At 43.6% G+C, this 17,728-nt stretch overlaps 1 protein-coding gene across 2 annotated transcripts in view; it reads right to left on the bottom strand.

Moving 5' to 3' along the window:
- Positions 1 to 17,728, bottom strand: part of CDC42SE1 (CDC42 small effector 1) — a 63,543-nt gene that overhangs the window by 2,301 nt on the left and 43,514 nt on the right. For both annotated transcript variants that reach the window (XM_030188339.1, XM_030188340.1), the window contains exons 3-4: positions 17,501 to 17,611; positions 5,240 to 5,326 (exon numbers count right to left, since the gene is read on the bottom strand). In XM_030188339.1, the coding sequence (XP_030044199.1) occupies positions 5,252 to 5,326; positions 17,501 to 17,611 (186 nt within the window). In that variant the 3' untranslated portion in view covers positions 5,240 to 5,251. The remainder of the gene's footprint in view (positions 1 to 5,239; positions 5,327 to 17,500; positions 17,612 to 17,728) is intronic.

Genomic DNA, 17,728 nt, shown 5'->3' with positions numbered 1-17,728 from the left:
AGCTGGTTGATGTAGTGTATCTAGATTTTCAGAAAGCTTTTGACAGAGTTCCTCATGAGAGATTCCTGACAAAACTAAAGAGTCATGAGATAGGATGTTCTGATGTGGATTAGGATTGTTTATTGGACAGAAAACGGTAGGGTTAAATGGCCAATTTTCTCGATGCAGGAGGGTGAATAGTGGAGTGCCATAGGGATTTGTACTGGGATCGGTGTTAGTTAACATTTATAAATGATCTGGAAATTGGAAGGAGAAGTGAGGTGATTAAATCTGCAGATGACAAAAAACTATTCAAAGTTGTTAAAACTACTACTACTACTACTACTACTTAACATTTCTAGAGCGCTACTAGGGTTACGCAGCGCTGTACAATTTAACAAAGAGAGACAGTTAACGGTAAGGGTTAGGTGCCGAACGCAGCATTGAAGAGGTGGGCTTTAAGCAAAGACTTGAAGACGGGCAGGGAGGGGGCTTGGCATAAGGGCTCACGAAGGTTGTTCCAAGCATAGGGTGAGGCGAGGCAGAATGAGCGGAGCCTGGAGTTGGCGGTGTTGGAGAAGGGTACTGAGAGGAGGGATTTATCCTGTGAACAGAGGTTACGGGCGGGAACGTAAGGGGAGATGAGGGTAGAAAGATAGTGAGGGGCAGGAAGACCTTAGGAAACTGGAAGACTTGGCATCCAAATGGCAGATTAAATTTAATGTGGACAAATGCAGAGTGATGCATTGGGTAGAATAATCCGAATCCTGGTTACCTGATGCTAGAAAGAGATGTAGGTGTCATTGTAGACAATAAACCGAAACCTTCTGCCCAGTGTGTGGCAGCAGTGGCCAAAAAAGCAAACAGGATGCTAAGAATTATTAGGAAAGGGATGGTAAATAAGACCAAGAATACTATAAAGCCTCTGAATCGCTCCATGGTGCGACCTCACTTTGAGTACTGTGTTCAGTTCTGGTCGCTGTATCTCAAAAAAGATATAGTGGAATCAGAAAAGGTTCAGTGAAGAGCGACCAAAATGATAAAGGGAATGAAACTCCTCTCATAAGAGGAAAGGCTAAAGAGGTTAGGGTTCTGCAGCTTGGAAAAGAGACGGAAGATATGATAGAGGTCTACAAAATCCTACGTGGTGTAGAACGAGTAGAACTGAATCGATATTTTACTCTTTCAAAAAGTACAAAGACTAGGGGACACTCAATGAAGTTAAATGGAAATACTTTTAAAATAAATAGGAGGAAATATTTTTTCACTCAATGAATAGTTAAACTCTGGAACGCACTGCTGGAGGCTGTGGTAACAGTGATTAGCGTATCTGGGTTTAAAGAAAGGTTTGGACGAGTTCCTTGAGGAAAAGTCCATAGTCTGCTCTTGAGATAGACATAGGGAAGCCACTGCTTACCCTGGGACTGGTAGCATGCAATGTTGCTACTATTTCGGTTTCTGCCAGGAACTTGTGACCTTGACCACTCTTGGAAACATGATACTTTCTAGATGGGCCACTGGTCTGACCCAGTATGGCTATTCTCATGTAAATAAATGACTGAACTTATTTTTTGCAAACCTGTTCAGTCATCTCTGCCTCCGGACAATTTTATATTGTATTAGCAGTTGTTTTGTTTATTTTAATTGTAATGCTTTAAAACCTTGGTTATGTTGAGTGGTATATAAAGCTAATAAAACAAATCAAATTTCACTGCAGAATGAGGCATGGAGTGCGACTGGGAAAGAAGGTCGTGGGGAGAAAGAGACTTACATACAATAGTACAAAATGTTTTATACAGAGTGAAATGTTCAGGTTTAAGTGGGTGGGGACAGGGAGGGGAAGGGCTGAAAATGGGGAGATAGACTACTGTACAACTGTAGAAAATAACTGGGGGGGGGGGGGGAGAAGAAAACCACAGACCAGTATAATATAGGAGATAATAGGGAGGTGAGGGAAGGGTTTGGGTGGAACAGCAGATTGTTCATTGCTGTGGCCGCCAGGGACCAATAGAAGACCAGCTTTAAGGTAGACTGGGGGGGGGGGGGGATTGAAAAGGGAGGAGAAGCTAAACCCTGGGTAGGGTGAAGGGAGTGGAAATAGAGAGAGACAAATTTGCTAGACAGTGGAAAGGTAAGTGATGTTGGACCTGGAGGTGGAAGGGGGAGAGAGAGAGACTGGATAATGACGGATGGAGAGATGTTGCACAGAGGCGAGGGAATAAGAAAAGAAAGCAAGCGAATGGACATTAGGATGGAGGGGAAGGAAGATATAAGGAGATATATTGGACGTTGGGGTGGAGGGGAAGGAGGGAGAGATACTGGACTGGGATGGTGGAGGGGAGAAAAAGATAGTTGCTGGATCAAGGGAGAGATGTTGAATCTGGGGGTAGGAGTGAGGGAGATATCAGTCCTTCAGTTGTGCAATTAATCGCAAGTAAAAATTTAAAATGAAATAGAGCCCAACTTTTACGATGTTTTTTCAAGAAAGCACTGCTCTCCTACAATCAGCTACATCTCTGCCAGTCCTTCAACAAAACCCTTCAGAACAAGGTCGGGGGCAGGAAATTCCTCATTCTTCTCCCTCCTAGGAGTAGCCTAGTGGTTGCAGCAGTGAGCTTTGATCCTGGTGAACTGGGTTCTATTCCTACTGCAGCTCCTTGTGACTCTGGCCAAGTCACTTAACCCTCCAGTTCAACAACATCATTTCCAGTACAAAGTTCTTGTTTTTTGATTTTCAACTGCACCATGAGTCTTCACAAAATGTCCAGCTGTAGTTCCTGCAAACATTCAAAGACAGGGCAATGCGTCTTTCCCTACCTTAAGGATTGGTTCATCTCTGACCCATCACAATCTGCTGCACTTCACACCTTTCAAACTATCATCAACATCCTCCAAACCCTTGGGTTTCTCATAGAGTGAAATCTACACTGACCCCCCCAAAACGGTTCTCCAATTCATTGGGGCCCGTTTGGAGACCACAGTAGCAATGGCCTTTTCTGCCAGAAGCCAGACTCACAAATCAACTGTCCCACATATGCTCAGCTTCAGCTTGCACCTTCCAACAATTTCCATGTTGTTCCCTTAACCAGAATGCATATGTGTCACCTAGAACGTCATTGGAACTAACATCTTCAGCCTCTCAGCAAGAAAATTCTAGTAACAAAATATGCTTCCCAATGAAATAGTAGCTTCGATGCTTGAGTCTAGGTGTAGGGGATGCTGTTTCCTGCATTATTATCACAACTACCCTTAACAATGGAGGCATCTATCGTAGGCTGAGGGGCTCATCTTTTCCGTTTGGAGACCATACAAACAAAATCGACATAAAAACTTTCTGGAGCTTAGGGCTGTTTTCAAAGCTTTTCAAACCTTCACTTCTTTGGTCTACTCCAGTGTTGGTCTTATGAGAACAGACAATCAAGTAACCATGTTCTACCAAAACATCGGCTCAGGATCCCTCTCCTCTGGCATATTTGCGGTCCAACTGAAACTCACCATTTGGGATGTGTATCTTCCTGGTCAACAGAATCCAATAGCAAATTCCATATCTACAGATTGAACCCTCAGGAGTGGTCCTTACGACTCAAACGTTATCCAGATGCAATTCAGCCCACACAGAATCTCTTCAGTTCGTATTTTTCTAAGAGGCTACATGTACGCAAAAATGACCTAATAAAATTACTTCCACATGGTGTCTGCATTAGATGACTGTAATTTGTTGATAACCTTGCTTAAAACAACAATTAAATCACCAGTACTGAATTCCAAATCCTGCAGCTAGGCTCATTCATAGTTTGAAGACCCTGAGATTATAGTTCCCGAGGATCAAACGGCCTTCATTGGCTTCCACTGATCTTTAGCATCGAGTTTAAAGATCCTGACCACGGAGTATAAACTATTGAAATGCAATGTCTCATGTTATTCGAAAGATTGTTTACCTGTATCTACTTCTGCCTGCTCCTTGTGCTCTTTTTTTTATAAGTTCCCGGTCCTAAAGAAACGGTTTCGCTTGCACTGATCTGTTGTGGAACTGGATTCCATGTGACTTGTGAGCAACGAATTCTTATCTGGGCTTTCCTAAGGCCTATCCCACAAAAGTAAGTGTCATTGGTTATTTTAAGGGTAGTATCTTTGACTTATGTTTTAATATGTTTAGTTATATAACGTTTTGCCCAGTGATGCTCTTTGTAATTTCTATTTTTTGGTTTAGGTTATAGGATCACCTTGAGCTGTTTAAATGGATGCTGATGTACACTACAGATACGTGAATACAGAGAAAAGGATAGATACCCTCCCTTTACTGAACACATACAGCAATGCAGATATAAAAATCAAAAGAATCCAGTTTTACAATCTGTGCATTTTCTGAAGGTCAGTAATGTACCCCACCTTTTCAAAAGCCATTTCTTAGGGGTCCTTTTACAAAGGCATGCTGAAAAATGGCTTGCGGTAGTGTAGGCGTGGGTTTTGGGCGCACGCTGATCCATTTTTTAGCGCTGCCTGTAAAAAAAAAGGCCTTTTTTGCCGAAAATGGATGAGCGACAAAAATGAAACTTGCCACCCGTCCATTTTGGGTCTGAGACCATACCGCCAGCCTGGCGGTAATGACCTACGCGCGCCCAAAAATTAAAAAATGTTTTTTCAAACGCGCGTATCGGACACACGCCAAAAATAAAATTACCACAAGAGCCGCATAGTAGTCGGGTGGTAACTCCATTTTGGCACATGTTCGGCGCATGTAGACGCTTACGCAGCGGTCTCCTGTGCCATTTGCTATCAGGGCTGCTGAGAGTGGAGGATAAGATTCCTCAGGCCCACCCTCCATGAAACTGGGGGGTTTTAAAGTGATGCTGCAGCCAGCCTGACAGCCTCGCTCAGTCAGATCCAGCATCTTTTCCTGCTTTCCAACCCCCTCCCCCCACTTCCCTCAGAGTCATTGGCTGGCAGGCAGTAGCAATCAAGACAGACTGCTCTACCGGCCATGGATCCTTCTTCCTGCCGCATCCCACCTGTGCAGAAACAGGCAGTTACTTCACAGGAGGCAGGATGCCGGATGTCTCGATCGCTGCCGCCTGCCAGCCAGTGACTTTACTTTTGACTGATGGGTGTTGGTGAGACCTTAAAATTGTTTGCCCCGGGCCCGGCTTTGTCTCTTGGCGGCCCCTGTTTGATACTAAGCTGTGGCACCAGATTCACACCTTCTGTGCCTTTAGTTGCATTTTAAAATCTACGTCTATATTTAAGAAAACACCCAACTTACTGCTCGGAAGAGCTACAACACTCTGGAACTGCTCCATTGTCTATCACGCCCACCCTTGGACCTCATCTGTTCTTGTATAGCGCCTGCCTGCAAGCACATTGTAGAAAAAAAGTGGTTAAGTCACTTACTCTGCTTTCAGTTCACTACAGTTTCTTCTTCCATTATTCTGTGTTCTAGTTCTTTAACGTTATCCCATCCCAACCAATAGAAATGCTAAATGCTTGAGACATCTACCTCCCTGATATTTAGACAGGCGGGCAGCGCTTTTGTTGTCTGCGGCTGGTATTAAACCCGGATATTCAATATAGGGCCATTTCCGGAAACCAGTATTGAATATCCGGTTTCACTGACTGTGGCAACTTAACTGGCTAAGCCAATATTCAGCGCTAACCGGTTAAGTGCTTGGCGATTAAAGATAGGCCTCCTATTTACGTGGCCTATTTTAACCGCTAAACATAGCCGGTTTGGTGCTGAAAATCCTCACCTAACCAGATAGGTTATGAAATATAGCCAGTAAGAGGCAAGCCGTTAACTGTGGATATTTAGTGGGACATAACTGCTTATCTCCCGCTCGGTATGCACAGTCAGACGCTAAAATGCTATTTAACCAGACAGGAGCCGTTCCTGGCCAGTTAAATACTTTTGACTATTTTAGAAAGGATGTTAAACCATCTTTCTGACCTCACGTGCACCTTTCTTCAAATTAGTTACCTTATTTTCAAACTCCTCTTACTCTCTTACCTATCTATATGCTCCTTCTTTGCTTATACCCTACACTGTCTATTAAAATGTTCTATTACGTATTGTTTCGACATTGTAAGTAGTAACTATACCAGACTTTGAGGCATATTTTCAAAGCACTTTGGGAGGCTAAGTTCCATAGGTTTCTATGGAACTTTGGGAGGCTAAGTGCTTTGAAAATGAGCTTGTGTGTATTCTTATTTGAATATTTTTACTGATGTAACTGTCTATTGCTTATGTTTGATCTATTCTTACTGTACACCGCCTTGAGTGAGTTCCTTCAAAAAGGCGGTAAATAAATCCTAACAAATAAATAAATAAACTCAGAATCCAGTTGTATACACCAGATGTGGATGTCCATGTCTCATGTATTTTAGCTAATCAAAATAAACCCCCTTATCATTAAAATAAGACTTTCAAGATAATTATGAGGTTCACACATAAATAATAATAATAATTGTTTGAGTGAATAAATGAGTGTGTTGGGGAGTCCTCAGTATATAACAATCTGACTCTACTGAAATAGGGGAAATTCTCCCAGTCTTGGATGCCTTCCCTCATCTCTATGTACATCATTCGGCTCTCCCCATGTGCCAAAACCTGTGTAATGTATAGTGTCAATATGTGTCAGACTTGTGAGTTCTTGTACCAAGTAGAGCACTGCTGAGGCAGTCAGTAGGCATGCGGAAGGCAAGAGAGTAATCCAGATGCAGGCGAAAGTCAGCAAAGAGGGACCAGTAGATAAGAAGCAGACTACAGAGTTAGAAACACCTACCAAAGTAGAAGCCGAAGCATGGAGTCCAGGGAGAGCTCAGCTGATAAAGTGCTGGCGTCTGACATCAGCAGGGAGAAGGGGCACAGGCATAGGACAAGAGCAGGGGAAGGAGGAACCAGAAGACCAATAGGAGAGAAGCAAGGGAAGCCAGGCAGAGGAAGAGCAGACCCAGGTGGGTGGAAGCAAAGCAATCAAGGAGCCTGGAAGCCAGACAGAGAGAGAGCAGAAATAGGTGCATGGAAGCAAAGCAATTAAGGAGTCTGCAACCACCACTTTCTGAACAAACCCAGAGAGGACTACACACACATGACTCAGGCAAGCTTGTTTTAGTGAAGGGAAGAGAGAGCAGGGCAGGCAACGCGGCAGTACTGGATGAAGACTTCAGCTGGCGGGGGTTGGGGACCCCCACCAGCAAACCAGGGGCCCAGAAGACATTTGGGGGGGCCCAGGCTCCCGTGGCCCACGTAGCTATGCCACTGGTGTAAGAGAGCCATTACTGTGACTCATGGGTGATCTGAGATAGAAACTGCAAGGCGGAGTAGGATTTCACTCAAGACTTGCTGTAAAAGTGCAACGACAGCACAACCCTGCAGTAATACGAAATTACTGTAACCTTTAAACTGGGACATTACAACCTCTGCAAATATGGCAGGAGAAAAGCAACTCCTTTGCTAAATCCGATCACAGCTGACTTACAGCACATCCAGTAAAGAGATGTAGTTTAGTTTCATTTATCTGTATTTACTTAACTGCCTTTCATACACAATGCCAAAACAGTATAAAATCACAGTCAACACAACATCAGTAATACGTTAATATAAAAATAAAAACAACCTTAATCAACAAATATCATGAAAAACAACAAAAAATACATCATAAAATGTTTTTGTTTTCACTAGTGTTCATTTAGAATCGCCACCAAAAACAAGTTTTGACGCGAAGATTGGAAACAGAGCACCAGTTCTACTAAGGCCGTGTTTCCAGACTGAATATTTCTTGATGTAAGACCTTTCCTTCAAACACTACATAGGTTTCATCAGTAATGGGTAATCACACCTGTCTGCAGACTAAAGCCTCGCCAGCCACACTGCATTCCATTTGCCATTAACGATTTAAGAAAGCGCAAGTGGAAACATGTACTCCGAGAATAAGCTTAGATTTAAGGTAAGGTCTGAAGCAAAACCAAAAATCTTTGAGCCTTCAGAGAAGAGAGGGCTCCCGAGATATACCATAGACATCAGGGTAGGAAGCTACGTCACTGCTGAAAGTCAGAAATATGCACACACCGCATTTTTCCCAGATCTTAGAAACTGGCACCAATCACACAACTGGATCAGCTGAGGCTGCAAATGCAGAGAAGGATTAAGCGCATCTCCATTTGGCTTAAGGGATGCCAAGCTACACCCATGGAGCAGAGAAAGACATTCCTGAATCCAAAGCAAAGTGTTATTTGACAAAACATTGACCTCCAGTGCATTGTGAACGAAGTCTAAACCTACACAGAAAAAAAAAAGCAACACAAGAGCACAGAAATAAACAGCTCCTTGGAATCTTCTATGGAAGCAAGTCCTGATCTGTTCTGTTCCTACTGCCATTATCAAAAGTATTTCTGGAAATTCTGCAACCAAATGCGTTCCATTGCAGGCTCACCCACTGCCCGACGGCTTGTGCTGCTCATCTAGCCCTTTAGGAAAAGTGAATTCAGTCCTTTTCCAGTCGGCTTTTGTCTCTAATGAAAAACGGAGAAGATTCATATTTTTGATTCCTCCACCTTTGGGATTAGGTAGGGCCTTTTAGGGTTAAGTTTTTATTTATTATGTCCTTTCTTCCAGTACCCGTGGTACATGTTCATTTATTTCTTACAGCATAATAATTGACATGGTTCTTCTAAACAGATTCACTGAAAATAGATCAGTGGAACCTAAGTGTTCATAAATCGGTACAGAAGAGTGCAGACGGGACTGAAGATGTGGCTATTTTGAGTTATTATGAATAAAACAAAGGGTTGGGAGATGGACCACAGGTACCAGAAATTTAGACACGTTTGTTCACCATCCAAAGGTCTTTTTCAAGACAGTTCTGCATTTCATCACATCAAGATACTTGACATTTGTTCTTCTGTTCATACAGACTCCTGATGCAGGCCTAATGGCCGAAACACAACATTGTGTCGAGTCTTATACCAATAAACAATCTGAACCAAGATTGAGTCTTTCCAGTTTCTGGTATCCGTCGTCTATCTCCCACCCCTTTCTTTTATCCATTTGTGCTTTCCTGTGGGGATTTTGAGTTCGCCATGTCAGCGGACTCTCTTGGATATTTTGAGTTATTCACATCACAACCTTTCTCGGGTTTGGATTTAGCTCAAGGCAGGTATACATTTCTTCCTTTACTAGGCCTGTAAGATGGCCCTGCTAGCCCTCAGATTTCCTAGTTTTGCTGTCATCAGCGTAAATTTAGATTCTTCCTGCAGCTGCAAGTAAGCAGAGTGCTTGATCAGTAAATGGAAAGTACATGGTACATGTCAAGGAAACTCAGGAGGAACTGAGGCTATGCAGCCCATATATGGCAGATACACATGGATATAACTTTGATGGTGAAGAGAGACTGAGGACCCTCCAAAGAAGGAGTTGTTCCTGTCAGATAAAAGGACACCGGGTGTTTCATACTACTTATCTGTTTGCTGGTTTTGCACGCTGGGAGCTCGCTTTGCAGATAAGGGATTAGCCAATGGCCACTAAGTGTGCACGTGAACACAAGCAGGAGAGGATGATAGAATAGAAGAAATTGCCATTTTTGTATACATATAAAAAAATAACGGAATATAACCATATATGTGTAATGGAAGGAAACCGGAAAATTCATATATGAACACAAGTTAGTTTAGGAGAAATCACATGATTTAGGAAAAATGAAACTTATAACAGTATATAAATGTAAACTGAGAAAGTTTTGCTGAGCAGATTTTGTTATTCAGTCTTTGCGTCTGGCTTTTCTGGGTGACAACCTGCTCCAGAGAGAATAATTATTTTGTATTGGCTTAATAAAATACCAATAAAGATTTTTACTGGTTGCGCCAAACCTAAGTCTGATTTTTCTCTCTTATTCCAGCCATTAGGGCTGAAGTGTTTTCCCCTCCCCAGGGGCAAGGGACGGGACTACACACAGGCTATAATCAGGTATTGTGGGTGTTTCACTGGCCCTGTTACAATCTAAGAAGCCCTTTTACTAAGATACGCTAAGAAACGGGCTTAATGCTCTTTGACGTGGGACTTTCCAGCGTGCTAAACCCATTTCTAACATGTCCCTAAAATAGTTTTTTTTCTTTTATATTTTTGCAGATTCTGCACTAATTTTTCCATTAGCACATGAGACCTTCAAAAATATTAAATGTGGGAGCACCTACCCCTTCCTATTTAGGAAGCACTAAGGGCTCCTGTGTTGTCAGCGTTATCCAGTTAACGCAATGCCCATTCCCCGCCCATGCAATAAAAAAGGAGTGGGCAATAGACCAGGCTAACCAGAGACAAGCGAGGAGACTTCAGTCGATTGTAGATAGTTTATTGGGAAGACTCGATACAGTACCGTATTTCAGCTGGTAGCCTGCATCAGGAGTCTTTAAATAAAATACATAACAACATCCAATGGTCAGAATACGTAGACACAAGTGGATGGAACAATGTGGTCTTTAAAATGATCTTTGAGTAGAAAATACATGGGTTATAAAACGAGCTGACATAGCTTCAAACCATTCCCTGCCCATGACATGCCCTTCCTGACAAAAAAAAAAGTGCACGCTGACAGGCACATCACTTTAACGTGTTTTGCAGTAAGTCTGTTGTTCCTGCGTTAAGCATGCATTAGCGCTTAATGTGGGTCAATCAAAACGCCCCTAAGTTTGGCAATAAAGGGTACAGTGACTTGTCCAAGATCGCAAGGAGCAGCAGTGGGATTTGAAACCCTGGCTACCCTGGTTCTCAGCCCACTGTAGTGACCATTAAGCTACCTCATCACTCAGTCAGGGCTGTGCTAATCCTGGCCATGTTAAAATAGTCCAATGGCCAACACAGCCTTGCAAAGTTTTTGCCTTTCACTGAAAGACTGCTCATTTCTTCCTAACCATAATAATATCCGAGAGGACAGAAAACCCCCCAGATATAAATTATACAGAAAGGATAAGTCGTTATTCCTGTGTACACTGCTCACCATCTACCCCCATCTGCCAGTTCCAGAAGTTTCGACCTGCGAAAGGCATCGCTTCCCAGCTGTCAGTTTTTGGCTTCCTCTGCGGTCCTCTATCTTCCCAAGCAGAAAAGCAACCAATCCTTCCACAGCCCTCCCCGCTGATATCTTGTCACCAAAATTAGCAGGATGTCAGACTCACAGAAACAGAAGCCTGCGCGGCTGCGTTGCTGATCTGCAAGGGCAGGCTTCTACATGGAATGTTGCTAGTGGAATAGCAACATTACATGTAGAATCTCAAATAGGGAAAGGGGAAATGGGACTTGACATACCACCTTTCTGAGGTTTTTGCAACTACATTCAAAGCGGTTTACATATATTCAGGTACTTATTTTGTACCAGGGGCAATGGAGGGTTAAGTGACTTGCCCAGAGTCACAAGGAGCTGCAGTGGGAATCGAACCCAGGATCAGAGTCTGCTGCACTAACCAGTACGCTACTTCTCCACTCCAGAGAACCTGCCTCATTTCCGCTGATCAGAATGCACCGTACTCTCTGCTGAAGGATTTATCTTGATGGCCTGCAGCCCCAGCAGACTGGAATTCCACCAGGGCCTTGCACCGATATAGCTGCTCTATTTTTCCACAGGCCACTTTAAAAGTTAAATGTCTTGGCACGTCTAATCATAACATCCCACAAGGTTCTCAAGGAAACGAGTCCATGGTCTGTGCCTGGTTCCAAAATGTCTCGCATCTGACAGTCCAGTCTCGAGAAAACAAAGCCACAGAGCATGTGGAAGGAGGGAGAGCAAAAGAGAGAGATGTGACGGAAAGAAAGGCGTCTAAGGTGATGGAAAGAGAGAAAAATCTGTTAGGAAAATCATGTTTGATGTTTCTAAATCATGTTTTTTTGTTTTGGGGTTTTTTTTTAGGAGAGGCTACTCTGCAATACAGTTAAGGGGACTGGTATGGGAGCGATTAAGTTCTGGAAACCTAACGAAATATCTGCACTTTGCAAAGTGCACCAGATCGGCTGGTTCTTCCTAAAATAACTACAAATACCCCTTACTGCTGCAAGAAGTGTCACTTTTGTTGCAAATGCCATAAGGGAGCAAACTTTTCTACATGTAACCTTTTCCCGCCATAACTTCCACAGAGTGGTAATACCTGCTGGCAGCCTCCAGTGCATTCCTCGAATAATGTAATAGTTTGTATCATGTTATACTTGTTGCAGAGGGAGGTGTTACAGGTGCAGCTGGCAGCAGAACGTGGTGCATTTTTCTCAAGGTTCAGATTTATTTGGTATGCTGCATATTTTACTAGAAAATCATAGCGGTTCGAAAATTAAGGGGCTTTGCATGTGCTAACACACATTTGCATGTCCTAAATGCAGTGCGTTCTATTTTATACCTATGAGCTATGTGGTACTTTAGTGCACACGAATTAATGTGTTAGCGTGTACTAAGCTTAATAAAAAAAGGCTTCTAATATACAGAACAACATAAGAGTAGCAATAGTGGGTCAGACCCATGATCCATCTAGTCCAGCATCCTGCGTCCAACAGTGGCCAAGCCAGGTCACAAGTACCTGGCAGAATCCCAAAGAGCAGCAAGATTCCATGCTACCATTTCCAGGGACAAGCAGTGGCTCTCCCCAGACTATGGACTTTCCCTCCAGGAACTTGTCCAAACCTTTTTTAATCCCAGATACATTAACTGCTGCTACCACATCCTCTGGCAATGAGTTCCAGAGCTTAACTATTCGTTGAGTGAAAAAATATTTCCTCCTGTTTATTTTTTAAAGTATTTCCTTGTAACTTCCTTGAGTGTCCCCTAGTCTTTGTCCCTTTTTTTTTGCCAATTAAAATGAATTAAGCTAATAATTAAAGAAACCAAAAGGAGAGATCCCACCTTTTTGATGGTGCTTTTAACTCCTAACCCTTTGGGATTCCGGAATCTTGCTGCTCTTTGGGATTCCGCACAGAATCTTGCTATTCTTTGTCCTTATCTCTTGTTTGTCTGGCCTAATTAGATTGTAAGCTCTGTGGAGCAGGGACTGTCTCTTCATGTTCGAGTGTACAGCGCTGCGTATGTCTAGTAGCACTATAGAAATAATTAGTAGTAGTAGTAGTCTTTGGGATTCCGGAATCTTGCTGCTCTTTGGAATTCTGCACAGAATGTTGCTACAGTGGGATTCCGGAATCTTGCTACTCTTTGGGATTCTGCACGGAATCTTTCTACTTTTTGGGATTCCGGAATCTTGCTACTCTTTGTCCTTATCTCTTGTTTGTCCTGTTTGTCTGTCCTAATTAGATTGTAAGCTCTTTCGAGCAGGGACTGTCTTTTCATGTTCAAGTGTAGAGCGCTGCGTACGTCTAGTAGTGCTAAGAAATGATAAGTAGTAGTAGTCTTTGGCATTCCAGAATCTTGCTACTCTTTGTCCTTATCCCTTATTTGTCCTGTTTATCTTAATTAGATTGTAAGCTCTGTCGAGCAGGGACTGTCTGTTCATGTTCAAGTGTACAGCGCTGCGTATGTCTAGTAGCACTATAGAAATAATAAGTAGTAGTAGTAGTCTTTGGGATTCCGGAATCTTGCTACTCTTTGAGATTCTGCACGGAATCTTGCTACTCTTTGTCCTTATCTCTTGGTTGTCCTGTTTGTCTGGCCTAATTAGATTGTAAGCTCTGTCGAGCAGGGACTGTCTCTTCATGTTCAAGTGTGCAATGCTGGGTACGTCTAGTAGCGCTTTAGAAATAATTAATAGTAGTAGTCTTTGGGATTGCGGAATCTTGCTGCTCTTTGGGATTCTGCTACAGTGGGATTCCGGAATCTTGCTACTCTTTGGGATTCTGCAAGGAATCTTGCTACTCTTTGTCCTTATCCCTTATTTGTCCTGTTTGTTTATCTTAATTAGATTGTAAGCTCTGTTGAGCAGGGACTGTCTCTTCATGTTCAAGTGTACAGCGCTGTGTGCGTCTAGTAGCGCTATAGAAATGATAAGTAGTAGTAGTAGTCTTTGGGATTCCGGAATCTTGCTGCTCTTTGGGACTCCGCACAGAATCTTGCTACTCTTTGGGATTCTGCACGGAATCTTGCTACTCTTTGTCCTTATCTCTTGTTTGTCTGTCCTAATTAGATTGTAAGCTCTGTCAAGCAGGGACTGTCTCTTCATGTTCGAGTGTACAGCGCTGCGTATGTCTAGTAGCACTATAGAAATAATAAGTAGTAGTAGTAGTCTTTGGGATTCCGGAATCTTGCTGCTCTTTGGGATTCTGCACAGAATGTTGCTACAGTGGGATTTTGGAATCTTGCTACTCTTTGTCATTATCTCTTGTTTGTCCTGTTTGTCTGTCCTAATTAGATTGTAAGCTCTTTCGAGCAGGGACTGTCTTTTCATGTTCAAGTGTAGAGCGCTGCGTACGTCTAGTAGTGCTAAGAAATGTTAAGTAGTAGTAGTCTTTGGCATTCCAGAATCTTGCTACTCTTTGTCCTTATCCCTTATTTGTCCTGTTTATCTTAATTAGATTGTAAGCTCTGTCGAGCAGGGACTGTCTCTTCATGTTCAAGTGTACAGCGCTGCGTACGTCTAGTAGCGCTATAGAAATGATAAGTAGTAGTAGTAGTGTCCAGTTTAGACTGGAAGCTCTGGGCTGGTGTACTGGAACTGGCTGGAATGGCTTGTAGACATCACTGCGTTTGGCCATGCCCGGGTCATTTTAAAACCCTTGCATGGCAATTGTACAGGTTAAGTACAGCATTTACATGTGGAAATGCTGATGTCAGAATGCCACTATTTCCACATGCAGTGGCTGAGGGACACACAAATTCAAAAGGGGATGTGTTTTGGACATGGTCTGGCCACTTCAATTACATGTGGCTTCCTGACCTTGCATGGGAATACACAGATATTTTTTGAGTTTTCCTCTCAGTTTTTTCAGCTGCTCCGAGACAGAAAACTGCTCATTTCATCCAGGGTGATAAGAGTAATTGAGGAGCAACTGTGCTCACCCTCTGGTAATTTATGTGACCTTTCTCTCCAGTCTAAAAGGTTTTATAATGCATATTCTGTGTATTCCCTGATACTGTCCTGTCTCCATTTCTCTAGTTGTCCTTCATAGTCTTTGACCCTTTTCCTACCATATTCTGATTGAATCGATGCAACCTAGGCCTCCCGATATGTTCATCTCCTATTTTCACCCCCTCCTCTATATTTTTTTACAACTGTAAACGGCTCAGCTATGTGTTAACGATTGGCAATATATCATAAGCATCGCCATGCAGGGACAGGCCAAGGGTCCATCGAGCCCAGCACCCTGTCGCCGACAGCGGCCAAAAGAATAAGCAATTTGTCCCACCCATCCTAGAAATACTGTATTATTCCCTCATCCATTCAATAACATTCTATGGCTTTTTCCTCCAGGAAGCTGGCCAACCCTTTTTTGAAGTCCGCTAAGTTAACCGCCTTAACCACCTTTTCCGGCAGCGAATTCCAGAGTTTAACTACGCGTTGAGTGAAGAAAAATTCCCTCCGATTCGTTTTAAATTTACCACACTGCAACTTCATCGCATGCCCCGTTGTCCTAGTATTTTTGGAAAGCGTAAACAGACGCTCCATATCGACCCGTTCCATTCCACTCCACTCATTATCTTATACACCTCAATCATTTCTCCCCTTAGCCGCCTTTTCTCCAAGCTGAAGAGCCCCAGCCTCTTCAGCCTATCCTGATAGGGAACTCGTCCCATCCCCGGTATCATCTTTGTCGCCGTTCTCTGCACTTTTTACAATTCCACTATGTCTTTTTTGAGGTGCGGCGACCAGAATTGAACACAATACTCGAGGTGCAGTCGCACCAAGCAGCGATACAATAAAGTGAAGCATGAACCATGTAAAATATTGCCTTCAGGAATGCCGCTCCATAACTGGCCGCTCGTATTTGTGTGTCTGGAATACGGCTTTTATATATGTTAAGTAACGACAATCAGCATTTATGTGTGTATTAGTACCTGCACTGCTCTTTTTGTAAAATCTGTAGTTTTACAGAATGGTTGCTCCCGCCACATGTATAGCAAAAACCATATGGGCCAGATCACATAAGTACATAAGTATTGCCACACTGAGACAGACCAAAGGTCCATTAAGCCTAGCATCCTGTTTCCAACAGTGGCCAATCCAGGTCACAAATACTTGGCAAGATCCCAAAAAAGCTCAATACATTTTATGCTGCTTAGCCTAGAAATAAGCAGTGGATTTTCCCCAAGTCAATTTAATAATGGTCTATGGACTTCTCCTTTAGGAAGCCGTCCAGACCCTTTTTAAACTCTGCTAAGCTAACTGCCTTTACCACATTCTCTGGCAACGAATTCCAGAGTTTAATTACGCGTTGAGTGAAGAAAGATTTTCTCCGATTTGTATTAATTTTACTACTTTGTAGCTTCATCGCATGCCCCCTAGTCCTAGTATTTCTGGAAAGAGTAAACAAGCAATTCACGTCTACCCGTTCCACTCCACTCATTATTTTATAGACATTGTATAAACGGCTCTGAAGATTCAGTACTGATGAAATTTGGCACTCAGCGCTATTCTCTAAAGGTCACTTCAGGATGAGGACTCTACAGAATAGCACTGAGCACCGAATTCGGCGCTCAACTTTGGGCCTGAGGACGTACGCCAGCTGAAACCTCCCCTGGCCATGCCACCTTCTGAGTGGTATGCAATCCAATTTAGGCACCCACTGTTACAGAACAGGGTGCAGCCAGATTGGTGCCCAAATCGTAATCAGTACCAAGAAAATGCCAATAATTAAATCACTGGAGTCTATTAACTCATTATTTTGGGGTTTGTGTATTTCCTACGACCCTATATACGTTACCAAATGTTCCAAGTTCAGCAAAGGATCGCCAAGAGACAGAGCCGGGCCGCTGCCGCTGCCGCCTCCACCCCCCCCCCCCCCGGATTGTCATCGCCCCCCCAGATCATTGTCACCCCCCCCCCCCCCAGATCATTGCCACTGCCGCAACTGAGATACCTTGGGGCGAGGCCTCGCCAGCAGAAGAATCCAGTTCTGCTCTTCACTCCATGCCTGCCCTGCCCCTGCGGCTGCTTTATTCTCTTGTTGTACATGCTCAGTTTCAAATCTGAGGGGAAAAGCAGCCGCTCGGCATGGTGGTAGAAGCAAGCAAAGACTAGCGCCGGAAGGGGGCCCGGCACCGGAGTTTTCCCTCTCCTGCTCCTGTCGGGACATGATCACTTGGGGCCCATCAGGAGCAGGAGGGAGAGACCCCGGGACCAGGCCCCCCTTGGAGGCCAGGTCCAGAGAATTTTGTCCACCCACCCCCCCCCCCCCCCCTCGGCAGCCCTGGTTCAGCAGGCCTGTTGTAAAATAAGCTGGAAATTGGGAACGTCCCCAGCTGGGTACTCTATTTCCAAACTAGATGTCCTGCATATAATGGGGGGGGGGGGGGGGGGTTAATTACATACTGGGGCTTTTTTGTGTCTATATTTCCCAGATTTGTTGTACTCCCACCCTTCCTTCCAGATTAAAAAGAAATAAACCACACTGTACCATAGGAAGGCCGTCATTAGCTGCCATGTCTCCAGACCCAATGTGCGTCAGATGAATGAAGTTCATCGGTTCTCCTATCATGGATCGGTCGATCCGTCTCTTCCTCTTCTTCTAAAAGGTAGAAAATACAAACATACATTGAGCTCACAGGTAGAGAAAGCACAAAGGATGACAATAGCAGTAACAAATGAAACCTCTATTTTAAGCCCTCTGAGACGGAGTCCTCGT

This window comes from Microcaecilia unicolor, chromosome 14 (genome assembly GCF_901765095.1).
Source record: "Microcaecilia unicolor chromosome 14, aMicUni1.1, whole genome shotgun sequence".
Lineage (NCBI taxonomy): Eukaryota > Metazoa > Chordata > Amphibia > Gymnophiona > Siphonopidae > Microcaecilia > Microcaecilia unicolor.
This window is presented reverse-complemented; position numbering and strand designations above follow the sequence as displayed.